Here is a 14,066-nt window from a genome sequence, read left to right as displayed (position 1 = left end):
TTTTACTGAAGTCTTTGAATTCTCTTTCATTTGCTTTGACCTACATAAGACACATTAAAGTCTGTGTTAAATAGAGTGTGTGATGTGATTGGGTTATGATGGAAAGACACAACCTGCTCAAAATAGTGCTGAGGTACAGGCATGGCACCATTAGCTGGGCTCTAATGCAGCACACGCCAATGAATAAATAAAACACTTAGACTAAAGCTCTACCTCACTAGTGGACACAATCGTGTTTCATAAGAGCCTGCATTCAATACTGTAGAGCTTGTGTTGTTTGGTTTTTCTCAATATCTCAAAAGAATAGTTACCCAAAAATGCCATTATTTACTCTCCCTCATATCAATCCAAAACCGTTTCCCTAAACTTCATTCTGTGGATCACAAAAAGAGAAATGTTGAGGAATGTACTGGTCCATGCAGTTACAATGAATACCGGTACAATGAAATCAGGACTGGAGCTTTCAAGCTTCAAAAAAGACATAAAAGTAGTTAATATGAGTATATTTCTAGTCTTCTGAAGCTGTGAGAAAAGACAGAAATTTAAGTCGTTATTCACCGAAAATCTTGAGAGTAGTTGTGATGTCTCATTCTTTTGAGTCATTTCTGTTCAATGAATTGTTTGATCTGGTTTACAGAACAGGCCTGAATGATTCATTCAGTATTTAGACTTTAACAAACTCAAATATCAAATCGGAGGGGTTAAAAAAAAAAAAAAAGTATCATACTGGTTTGAAGCAACATGAAGGCGAGTAATTAATGACAGGCTCTGACAATAAGACAGTTTTTGGGGGGGATATTCCTTTAATAATTTTAAAACCTGGCTTTGTTTCCAGGCCTCTTAAGGGATAGTTCACCCAGAAATGACAATTCTGTCATCATTTACTCACCGTCAAGTTGTTTCAAACCTGTATGAATTTCTTTCTTCTGCTGGACACAAAAGAAGATATTTTGAAGAATATGTTGATGAACCCCATTGACTTCCATAGGATGGAAAAAAAATACTATTGAAGCCAATGGGCCTCATCAACTGTTTGGTTACAAACATTCTTCAAAATATGTTGTTTTGTGTTTAGCAGAAGAAAGATTTGAAAGATCCATACAGGTTTGGAACAACTTGAGTGTGAGTAAATGATGACAAAACTTTCTTTTTTTGGGTAAACTATCCCTTTAAGAATATATTTCTGTGGCATTCAGGGGTTACCCTGGCCTTCAAGAACAACATTTGCTCAGTTCCTTTAAGCGGCTGTGTCCCTGAATAGCACCTAATCAAGCCTCTCAAGGAACGTAATTGCTGCTTCTCAGACAAGAAAGTCAGAATGAGCACTGTCAGCCCCCAGGATGAAGGTACAAGCTAGTTCGGAGCGACCTTGTTATTGGTCATGGCAGCCCATGAGGCAGAACACATCATTAATGGAGCCAAGAGTGCAGGGGCCTTGCTGTCAGTCTATTTAAAGAGACTCAGTGGGAAGCCAATGTTTTTAGACTTTTCCCATGTGAGGGCCCAAAAATACCACCCTGATCTCCATTTAGCACACTTGAGAACCTTTAGGTTCAAACTTCAGTCCGACTTAACAACGCTAATATGAAGGTATCGCCTTCAGGTGTATGTCTTAAGCCGGTTTAACCAGTTTAAAATCATGATGGGTTAGGATTTAAAAAAAATGAAGGCAGCAGCTATTTGCACTAATAGCAGTATTTTCTGTGCACTAAAGTGTAAATAGTTGTTAGATGCTATTTATACTCTATACAGATACCCCACCCCTAACCCTACCTGTTAAACACTATTCCCACTATTAAATACCCATTAGGCACTTAATTTCCACTTTTCGGATATTTCAGAATTTTTATTTAAAGTAAACTCCTCTCCAAGCTGATATGCAATGGGAAAAGGGAAAAGAATGAGTTCGGAAAAAGACGGATTGGAACTCAGGTCAGTCGAGTCAACAGCTGACGTCACCAGCCGTACTCTCCACACTATTGATCCTGTTATCAGCTGGTTTTTTGTCATTTTGTCTGGTTCAGACAGTGGTGGGGGGCGGGGTTAATGTAAATAGCCTCTGCCAACAAGACAGCCTATTTGCATTGGGTGTAAATAGACATTCCGTTTTCTTAACTTGTAAGAAACCCAACACCTTGCCCTGGTTGTTTGGAATAGTTTTACGCTCATGCTAACCAAACAAAAAGGCAATATTATTTTTGACCAAATTGAAGTCAATGGTAATTTGAGGGACAGGATATTCAATTACAGAAAAAAATCTGGAATTAATTGGATTTTGAAAATTGGATGTTACATTAGTTAGTAAATTGATGCTATTTTTGATCTGTCAAGTTATTAAAAAACAAAAACCATTAAAAATGGCATCAAAAATTGTACAACTGTCATAATGAAGAAAAAAGGCTCATTAAAAGAATGAAATTCTTGAAAATGAAATGCCCTATTATTATTTATTAGAAAAAGAGATAATATATAGCTGAAAAGTTGAAAAAAGCAGGAAAGAAAATCATCAGTTTTGTCTTCAATGAATTTTCATTTCAGTTGTATGCAAAGAGACTGAGTATGCATTTCTGTTTGAGGTTCATTCCTTATTTGAGATCTTCTACTTCGACTTTTATCCCTGCTTCTGAAGAAATGTGATGCTTGCCAGTGACTACTTTTCTGTCATGAGTTTTGGTTTATGTCTTCACACTGCCTCCTGAAATGACCTTGACGGGTATTATGGATGAATGCTGAGTTTACTTTTTGAGAATCTCCTGTGGATATGCCTATGTTAAACTTATGAGCTATTCTAAAGACTGTATCCTGTTTTCCCAGTTGTCCTGCACTCTTTGAATAAAGCTCCCGCTATTGTTACAATTGTAGGATGGAGTATATAAAATTGATAAATAAAATAATGTTTTCAGTGCATTCAGTAATTTCTTACTCTTAATATTTGCCTATATTTAAAAATCAAGTCTACTTTTCTAAATCTAGTAAAATTGAAAAGGAATATTGTATTTTATATATGTTTATATTAGGGCATCTATACTTTTAGTGAAGTGCTTGATTTGTGTACTTCATTCACCACATAGAGAGGACCACTGTAGACCCACATAACTGTGTCAAGGTCAAAAAGTCTCTCAAAATATCAGATATTTTTCATGACAAGTCAAGTTAGATAAGGTAGTAAAATTTAATTTGGTGTAAAAGCATAATAATTCCTGATATTGGGATCATGCACAATAAGACCAGGAACGTGTATTGAGGAAATTAATTTGATCAGTTTGATTACATGTTGACTTTGTCAATCCATTCACCATTTAACTAAATCCGTTTGTAAGTATCTAAGTCTCCATTCTTTATGTTTCATTCAGTCCTATGTATTTCTTTCCGCTTCAGTGGAAGCTTCGGTTTGTGAAAATGAGGCCACCACACGATATATGTCAGAGACCTTGTGTCGTGAGATATGTCATGCTCTGTCTGCTGCTGTGGTGCCAACAGTAGTAAATAGGTCATTTGGCCAGGCTTTAAATCCAGTGCTAGGAGTTGGATTAAAAGCCCAGTAAGGGTGGAGATTATCTGAACCCAGCAGGCGTGAAGTCCGTCTGTACGCTGGGAGGTCCAGTGACCCACAGACAGACGTTCACTCAGTTGTCAAACAGGATCATGTCACAAAGCTAATGGATATTGGAGGGGTGAAAGCATGGGGTTAAAATTTGCTTAACCCCTAACACCCTGAAGGCAAAAAAACAAGTTATCGTCAAGTGCATGGTCTCAAATTACGAAGAAAATAGGTTTTGATTATGTGTGAAGGTAATAACTCTTCTGAGAAAACTCCAGAAAAGGTGATGCAATTTATTACCCTTTATTCTCAAAAGTAAAAAAAAAAAACCTCCAAACAAGGGAAAGTTTTACTTAACATAAGAAATAATTACATGTGTAAACGCCACAAAGCATAGACATATTTATAATTACATAGAATAAGTAACAAGTAGTAAGATCCTGGTTGATGAGTGATGATCTTCCAGCGCTGTTTCATCTGGAAACCAAGCTGTAAATCAAGACTTGTCAATCTGAGCGATCGATCCAGTCCAAGCACACTCCAGCTGTAAGAGAGTGGAAAACATTGGATCACGATCTCAACGGCGTGTTGGCAGCGACTTTTTACGGTTTTATATCGCGTGATTTAAAAAAAAAAAAAAAATTCCAAACCAGTTCAGCGGAAATCCCACCCTGCAGCCAATTCTAAAGATTTCATCGGTCATGTCAATCACTATACTGATTGCCTACACCAAACACTGATCCCTAAACCAACCCGTCACTGTAACCTTAACCAATGAAATCAGCTGCAGGGCGGAATTTCTGCTGAACTGGTTTGGCGGAAAAAAATCACGCTTTCACGTCATAAAAATTTGTGAGACCGACCAACTTAAGTGACTACCAACCGAGTCATAGAGTGTAATTATCCGACCGATACTGATCTGTCGGAGTATCCATAAACCAGTTCCTTTATAATTGCATGGTTCAAATCATTGGCAAAAACCAGCGATTAATTTGTGTCATCACTCAGAAATAGTTATTTTATGTTTTAGTAAAATACCAATTAATGTAAGCATGGCTGTTTATTAAAATACCTTTTTATTGGTGCATGTAAATAAATAAATATCTTATTAAGGGCCATATTTACCAACAGCTTGTTTCTAATGTTAAATGAAAACTTTGTAAATGTCTTTGTGTGTGGCACAAAGACCTGGATAGGGGATTTACTACGGTTTTCGCTAGTCAATTTACTGGTATTATTATTTAACGCACCAAAAAATCGCGTCTTAAACCAGACGGTAATTTGCGCTGCTCCTTGGTCATTATGGAAATGATCTGACTCCGTCTCTGTTCTTTAATTTGTCGTCGTAATTAAGACATCAGTAGCTTTCCACTCCCATCTGAGCTTTTTTGGAATTGCGCTCTCACGCTAATTTGCCCTGTTTAGTAAATCTGGCCCTAAATATTTTATTTTCATTTAGTGAAACTGTGTTGAACACATGCTTTGATTATTTTTGCCTTGATTTTTCACTTTACACACACAGGAGAACTTCTCACGAAAAGTTTCCCCCTGCTGGAATTCGCAAAAAAATGCGTATGCACATGAATTTGTTCTCAAACGCGTTCTAATGTTAATGAATTTGGAGTATTATAAATGAGCAACTGCAAGCTCAAGGTTAGTCATTTGCATAAAACAAATGACTAAATTACCAAAATGACCAAACCATCTCTATATAAGGGCCTTAACACACAACCTTTCATTAACGGTAAGCATGCTCTCTAAAGATGAGTTCTCAGCAAGATTATCATCCTCAAAACCAGTTCAAACACAACAAACACCTTTTATACAGGCCAAGACATAAATACTACATACACATACTTGCGATTTTATGCAAAGGAACATTGCAATAAGAATCTGAGCTAAAAAGTGTATTAGGCAAAAGTGTTCTCTAACTTCACTCTGGTACTTTTACACTGAGATCCATTTAGTTGTCATAGCCGCGCTAGCTGTGTCAACCTCTCTCGGGATTTAGTCTCTTTGCTGGCTTTGTTCATAAGCGATTAAAGATGTCAGCTGCCAGGATAAAGGCTTGTTTTCTTCTGAAGTCTCAGTAGGGAGTGTTTTGAAGCTGCTGTGGAGTGCCAGACCTTAAATCAAGAGTTGCCGGGTCACAGGAGGACGGACGCTCGGTAGGCTGGGCCGACGGTGGCTTGGCTTCGCTCTTGTTGTTCTGTTCAGATTTTTACCATTCATTTACTCATCTCAGTTTAACGATTACAAGAATGGATCATAGTGCAGGCATGCAGGGTCAAAACCCTCATCAAATTATGATGACTGCCAGCTATGAATGGAAACATCTAAACAATGGCTGTTTGCACGAATCAGGCACGCACACACAATGAGCCTTTTTACAGTTTTTCTCTGTAAATATAGAGTGACTCCAAGAGTGTCACAAGAAATGAATGGCTCGCCTGTAAAACTTTAGGCTGTTTTTGTATGAATAATGGCAGTGTATTATTTTTCCTGACACTTTTATTGCAAACCACCACTAGATCTGCACTTGTTCGCCTAAATCTAAAATTAAATGTGGCAGTTTGTTAAATTTAGAATTACAATCATTATTAGCCATGCCCATTTCAATGTAGGAATTGTCATATCAATAAATGAGCTTTTGAAACAGTCCATGAAATGCCCCTTGGCCTATCAGCCAGGTCTTTGTCTCACAAAGACATTTTCATTTAACATTACAAACATGTCCTTTTTGTAGGCAAGTTGGTTTAAATCTTTTATACCATTTTCAAGAAAAGTCTACATTGAATGACTGAATGAAAAATGTGGTGTAACCATCAAATGAAAAGTCTTAAAGGCACAATATGTAAGATATTTGGATTCAAATATCCAAAACCCACTAGAATAGTGTTATGTATTTTGTTGACTTGTGTACTTACATTATCCTAGAAATAAGCAATTTTAACCAGGACACGGATGGTGTCATCGTGTCGCCGGTCAGTGACGCCATACCTACGTTACCCTCGATTTACGGTTTTATTTTGCAGAAACCATGGAAACACCAAAGACGCTTTAATATACTGTATGTTTTATTAGACAAGGGAACAAATGACAGAAAACGTATCATTGTTATAGCTAGGGCTGCACAATTAATCGAATTTCTAATCGCGATTACGATTACGGATGCCACGATTACGTAATCGTTCAAAGCCGCGATTACAAAAGAAAATCCACTATGCGTGCATGTTTAGAGCATGTTATGTTATGAGAGGCGCGAGTCTACTTCAGAAAACCCAGCACAATAGGAACAACCAGGCAGGGACGTAAGTGTACGCTGAAATAAAAAGTCTTTCCCCTCAGAAAAACGGACTTTCCTGCCCTGTCAGCCGTTATACTGTGCTCGTAGCACACACTCTTCAATTGCATGCGCAAATGCGGCGACGCGCGCTGTGTATCGCTCGCTTCACTGTATATCGCTCGCTTCACTGTATATAAAGTGCAAAAGAAACTACGAGCATGCAACGTCGTTCCGTGGTAAATTAGTAAGTCACGAAATAAAAGTAAAATACCAATAAATCACGTTACTGGTGGTATGTCGTGTGTTAGCTGAGAAGGATTTGCATGCAGGTATGATTTTCATTCTAATCACCAGGAGAAGTTTCCATGTTTCATTAACAGTCTTGTTAGTATTGTGTATTCACCATGTCATTTCCATATTAACCCCAAAATGCCACTTTATTTTCATTTTGTGTTATTTTTTATATTTTTAAATGGCTGTGGTGGCTCATACCAACATTGTATTAACACAAAGTTTGGGACTGCTATTTAATAGCTTTAGCATAGGCCTACTGTTTATTAGTAGTCTTTACTATTAGTCATATTCTTACAATTTATGTGTATGTTAAGTAAACGGGGATAGTAATTGTGTAAAATATTTTTTGTGTAAATATATATATATATATATATATATATATATATATATATATATATATTTTCAATGTAAATTGTGATAATCGTAATTAATAATCGCAATTACAATTTCAAGGGAATAATCGGCAATTATGATTTTTGTTATAATCGTGCAGCCCTAGTTATAGCTCAACACTGATTTTCCGCGAGTACCATGTTTTTACCATGCCTCAGAGAAAAACACTCTTTTGTCAAGTGGCTAACATAACATAATCAGATGCAGCTTTATTTTTAGTAACAGTAATGCAGCATTTTCTACGTCATACAATACGTTTTAAAATTAATTGCATGCAATTTAGCTACACAAGCCATCCAGTATTTATTAATATGATATTCTAATATCGATCTAGCTCAGTAACGTTATAATAATAATAATAATGCATTTTATTTAATGGCACCTTTCATAAAACCCAAGGTCAAGTTGGTTTGTTGCAAAACACCCAAGGTGTTTTGTTAAGACAAAACACACAACAAACAAGCCGCATAGATAAAGTGCAGTAAAGACTCAATAAAACATTTTATAAAAAAGCCTGTATAAAAGATTTGTCTTAAGACACGTTTTAAAAGTCAACAAGCAATTGCTATTGCGAACATCAAGGGGAAGAGTGTTCCATAGGCGGGCGGCAGCATAACTAAAAGATCTGGCACCCATGCTAGTTAGTCGAATCCGAGGTACCACAAGAGAAATTGAAGATGAAGATCTGAGAGCACGTGAAGGAGTGTAAACATGGAGAAGCTGAGTAAGGTATTGGGGTGCAAGATTATGAAGTGCACGTAAGTAGATTATTAGTAAGTAGCAAGATCTTGAATTCAACTCTATACTTTACTGGAAGCCAGTGCAATTGCTGAAGAACTGGAGAAATGTGCTCAGTAGAAGGTAGGAAAAGACCCAGTGGGTTTGGCAGACATGTAAAGTTGGGTGTCATCCACATAACAGTGAAAATGTAATACCATATTTCCTCAAAATATAACCAAGAGGGAGCATATAAATAATGAAAAGAAGCGGGCCCAAAACAGAACCCTGGGGAACACCAGTGGTGACTGTAGATGTTCTTGATCTAAAACGTTTTAATTGAATACGCTGACTGCGTGCAGATACTGTAGATATGACCTAAACCAAGACAGAGCAGTGCCAGTAATCCCAATAGAAGCTAACCTGTCAAGAAGTATCTTATGTGAGACAGTATCAAAGGCAGCGCTCAAGTCAAGAAGCACAAGTATGGTTAAAAGCCCAGAGTCAGCTGCCAACAGTAGATCATTGGTTATTCTGACAAGAGCAGTCTCAGTGCTATGGTGGGTACAAAAACCAGATTGGAATTGTTCATACAATTTATTATTGGAAAGATGTTCATGAATTTGAATTGCAATACACTTTTCCACTACCTTAGAGATAAATGGTAAATTTGAAATTGGATGAAAATTATCAAAATTAAATGGATCACCCCCTGGTTTCTTAAGTATGGGAGTAATAATAGCAGATTTAAGAGATGGAGATACAGAGCCAGAAACAAGTGAGCGTGAACAATTTTTGTAATCAATGGCGACAGGGCTGGTAAACAAGCTTTCACTAAAGGAGCTGGTAGGGGGTCTAAATGACAAGTCGAAGATTTAGATTTATCTATCAGACCCACTATCTCTGAAGTAGTTGGTAGTGTAAAGGTAGAGAAAACAGAGTGGGGAGGTGTGTGAGTGATAGACTGACAGGAGTCATTGTAGAAAGTACCTGTAAGTAATTGCTGATGTACATTTTCAACCTTAGATGCAAAAAAAATCAAAAAGCGATCACATAAGTCAATGGAATGCATTTCAGATGGCAAAGAATCAGGTGGTTGCAGAATATTGTTTACCACCAAGAAAAGAGACCTGGAGTTCCCATTGCTAACTCCAATTATGTTGGAGTAGTAATCAGATTTAGCTTTGGACAGTGCATTTTTATAATTTTGAATATGTTCAGCATACATTTCTTTATGAACAGTAAGGCCAGACCTGACGTACAACCGCTCTAACCTACGGCCTTTAGTTTTAAGTTCACGCAGTTCAGGTGTAAACCAAGAAGCTGAATGTACAAATGAAACAGTTCGAGTTTTCACAGGTGCGAATTCATCTAAAATCATGTTCAGTCCATCATTGTAATATGTAACCAGTTCATCAACAGTAGAGAAATCAGATTTACTGGCGAAGATGGCAAGTTCATCAGCAAGAGTAGGCACATCAATGTTCTTAATATTCAGAAATGTGATCGGATGACATGGGTTTGCCTTAAAAACTGTCACAAAAGGACCACCAGCAGGTGATCTGATATGGACAGATCAGAAACAGTACAATTATAAGATGTTATACCAGAACCGCAAACAAGATCAAGAGTGTGCCCCTTAGTATGAGTGGGGAGTGTGTTAAATTGTTGCATACCAAAGGAATCCAAACATGATAAAAATTCACTTGTAAATGTATTATTGACGTTATCTATATGAATGTTAAAATCACCCAGCATGATAACATTTGGAGACATGGAACATAGATAAGTCAAGAGTTCAGATAGTTCAGTTATAACATCATTTTCAACAGAGAAATGTAAATTACAAAACAGCGCTGCATTACCCCACATACGCTTGACTGGAAGAAGCGGAAGCGGTGTCTGCGGCGTAATGAAAGTTAGCAATCGTTCCAGCTTCATACTACAGTCTAATAACACAGAATCTAAAAACATGCTCATTATAGAAACTTTTGCACTGAAGTCATTGTACAGTATGTGTGAATTGCATTTTTGTTTAATATATTTTTGAATAAATGATTAGATTGGACAAAAATAACGACTTGGAGCCATTCTAAATATGTTATGTGATTGTTTTGTCCTTTTTGACAGCCTTGGTTGTCATTCATTTCTATTTTATTTTATTGTTTTGTTTTCCATGGAGGAAAGAAAGTCAAACGAATATGAAACGAGTAAACGATTTTCATTTTTGAGTGAACTGTTCCTTTAACATTGAAAACAAAAATTGCACACCTCACCTTTAAAGAGATCTCTTTCGTCATTGTCATGTATATAAAAGGGCTTTTCTACATTCTTTTTGCAGGGTGTTCTATTTTTTTAGTCTATTCAGGATGTGTTTTCGTCTCTCTGCCGCTCATAGTCTTATAAACAGAGTAAAACTGAACAGCAGCCAGATGCGCGGCCAATTGAATCCATCCCGTCCTGCCCTGAGCTGTGATTGGTTCATCTGGCTGCCTGGCCACATGCAGGGTGGGGTTCATTACCCTGCAGAGCACTGGTGAGAGAAAGAGAGGTAGAGCGGGGTTTGTAACTGTGCACCTTACAGACGGCAGCTCCCACACCCCCCGTCAGACCCACACTGCAGCAGAAAGACTATTTTTAGCTCCTTTACATGAGAAGGAATGATGCTGGGAACTTGATTCAGATGCTCTGCAACTAAAAGCCCATGCTGTTTAGACTTGCTACTTTGATTAGTGTCATCTTATGTAACCTTAAACCTTTCATTTCGCAGCCCTAGATTTCAAACCTAATTATCTAAAGAATGCATGTGGGTAATGGAGTGATTTAGTGAATATTTAAAGGTAAGGTAAGTTTCTAGGACTTATAAGGGGCCTTTAATGATCTAAGCGCATGGTCTTTCCCTATTCTTATAATGAGTAATGGGTGTGTTTTGGGCGTTACGTGCAATAAACCAATTAGAGTCTCATCTCCCATTCCCTTTAAAAGCCAGTTGTGCTCGTGCCATGGCGGATTCGCTATTTACATGGCGGAATTTGCAAGCGGAAAGACTGAACGCTTTTCTAGCGAGGAAACGGATCTGCTCATGCGCGAGGTTAAAGCACAAAACAGACCATCTACGGGACAAGATTCCGGATTCCACCATAACTTTATGTACACAATAATAATCTTTTACATTGTAATCCTTTTATTTTTAATATTTGGCATGTTTGTGTGCTGCTGCGAATCCCTGTGTGTGTAATAAGCAGATTGTAAGCGCGTTGTGAACCCGCCTATAGGCGCATATTACTAATGTGGCCTTTAAATAACAAAAAATACTGCGCCATTGGTTGTGGTTGATTTTGAAATCTGTATACACATGGATGGATGGATGGGGTTAGGTTTATGAGATTCAGAATGGATTCAGTAAGTTTTTTTTTTTTTTTTTTTGAAGGACTGATTCAAACTTGTAACTTTGAGTTTGAGGGTTTTTTTTATGATTCTTAATATATGAATGAGTAATTTGCTTGGACAACACATTAGAAAGTTGTGTTTTCTTGTAGATGGCACTCTCCTCACTAGAATCAGTTCAGTTTGCAAACTCACATTTACAGACTTCGTCTTAAAATATTTAGATTCTGTCTGCTGCTCTTCTCGTTTAGCATCCATTTTTGTGTTGCATAAGCTTTCTGGAACAGGTTCATCCGGACACATACATTTGCTCACACACTCCCACTTTGCTTTGCTGATTATCTATTACCTCTGTTAAGGAAAAGGGCTGCATAACACCGCAGCATTAACATTCATTTGTGTGTGTATGAGTGTGATGATCCATTAGTATTTCGGTGCATTATGCTGCTACACACTATAATGATATTCCTCCTTTCTCCTGCAGGTGGACAGACTGGCTGACACAATGAAGGAGGAGAACTTGTTCCGCAGACGGTTCTCTCTCTGTCCCACAGCCACGTCACCTCCCCAGATCGACTCGCGTCTATTGACCCGCAACCTGTCCTATGGAGGAGACCATGAACTGTACCCACTCAGCCCAGGTATCCATTCTATTCTTAAATGTGTGGAAGCTTAAATGTGTGGGAATGGGAGATGAGACTCTGATTGGTTTATTGCACGTTACGCCCAGAACACACCCATTACTCATTATGAGAATAGGAACAACACTTTTAGACCAAGCGCCGACCATTTTTCCCTGTCGTTAAACTAGCAAAAGTGGATTCAGACACGCCCCAAGTGCACTTGCGCCCTGCGCTTTAGACCATGTGCTTAGTTCGTTAAAATAGTGCCCTTGATGTTGTTAACATCTTAATGTTATTTTATGATACTCATAAGCATTCACGACGGGTGAGTATAAATGAATGATGCTAGCATACTGAATTTAACCCAAGAAATAAGTTCTAAATAGTGTTTTATATAACAAGGCAATTGCATTCAACTCTTTATTATATATCCAGGCGCTATACGAAACTTCTTCGACCTCCTACTTGGAGAGAAAGATCGCAGAGAGATTAAAACTGTTAAAATATGACAGATAGCATCTGGTTAGTAGCTGTTGCAGTGCTGCTCATGTTATCTAACTGCAATTAGAGTCTAACGATCTAACTATAACGCGCTTCAACTAATTAATGCAATAAAATCTCAAAATATGCAATAATTTCATCAACTTTCCAGCGAGTGTAATTGGGACACACTGAAATGAATGGGATTCAATGCTGGAACTATTGGTTGTTTGGAACTATTGGTTGCTCCATGACACGCTTTACTTCCGCATTCCTCAATTCCTATGGGAATGTCAGAACCCTGTTTTTAATGGCTCTAGAACAACCTAGCTTCAAACCATCCCTGGCAACCACTCAGAACACCATAGCAACTGCATAGCAATGCCCTGACAACCACTTAGAATATCATAGAAACCACACAGCTACATGCTACAAACAACTGCACAATAAGGGACATGTACTACAAACAGAAAGTGTAAAAAAATGTATTTCATTTAATCTTTAACTGAGCTGGATATGTTTTGATATCCTCTGATATACTGCTAAAATGTTATTTACTGTAGCGTTACATGTGTATTCATAGTCCTGGTGATTATAATTTATTGCCCTTGATATTAATGAGGTGTTCGTTTGCTGGTGTGGGTGTGTGCGTGCGTGTGTGTGCATGTGTGTGTTCTCCAGGTAATGAAACGGAGCGGAACGGTTTGCCCTTACCGAGGGACGAGGTCAGCCCGGCCCGGTCGCCCAGCAGCGTGGTGCGTTCATCTTTTGTTGACTGCCTGCAGGGAATGTGACGACAAAATAATGCAGATGGGAAAGAAAATTCACTGTACTTGCTGGTTGAAGAGCATTTCCATAACACATCTATCATTTCAACCCGCTTACTAGTTAACCTTTTAATAGTTTATTTCTAAATGCTGCTAAATGAAAGCTTAAAGGATTCACTAGACCTCTGCTAATGCGAAGCGAAATGACCTGCAATTAGCGCATGTCAAAACTCAACCAATTACAGTCTTCCTTATTAATTTCGCTCAAACAGTTTTACATCCGGTAAAAGCTTTTAGTAAATCAGAGCCAAAACAGGCACATATAAAACGCATTTGTCTGCATCATGTGTTTTTAATGGTCGAATCTAGAGTAAAAGCCTGTCATTCATTCACCCATGTGAGACATTGAACTATAACATTAATGCATCACATTTGTATAAGCCTGGAAAAAAAAGCCTGGAAAAAAAAAAAAAATTAGCATTGCACCTGCAACTACTGTAACTATTAGTTGGATATTCGGATAATATTTTGATTACTTACTATTTATATGGCGCAGTGGTGTGTTGAAATGAGGAGTC

The 14,066-nt window shown here is 37.8% G+C and overlaps 1 protein-coding gene across 1 annotated transcript in view; it reads left to right on the top strand.

The window, feature by feature from the left end:
• osbpl5 (oxysterol binding protein-like 5) overlaps positions 1-14,066 on the top strand; it is a 59,535-nt gene that overhangs the window by 14,070 nt on the left and 31,399 nt on the right. The window contains exons 2-3 of the mRNA XM_079859893.1: positions 12,103-12,259; positions 13,403-13,476. Coding sequence (XP_079716019.1) covers positions 12,124-12,259; positions 13,403-13,476 — 210 coding nt within the window. The 5' untranslated portion in view covers positions 12,103-12,123. The remainder of the gene's footprint in view (positions 1-12,102; positions 12,260-13,402; positions 13,477-14,066) is intronic.

Source organism: Squalius cephalus (assembly GCF_949319135.1).
Source record: "Squalius cephalus genome assembly, chromosome: 23".
NCBI lineage: Eukaryota > Metazoa > Chordata > Actinopteri > Cypriniformes > Leuciscidae > Squalius > Squalius cephalus.
This window is presented reverse-complemented; position numbering and strand designations above follow the sequence as displayed.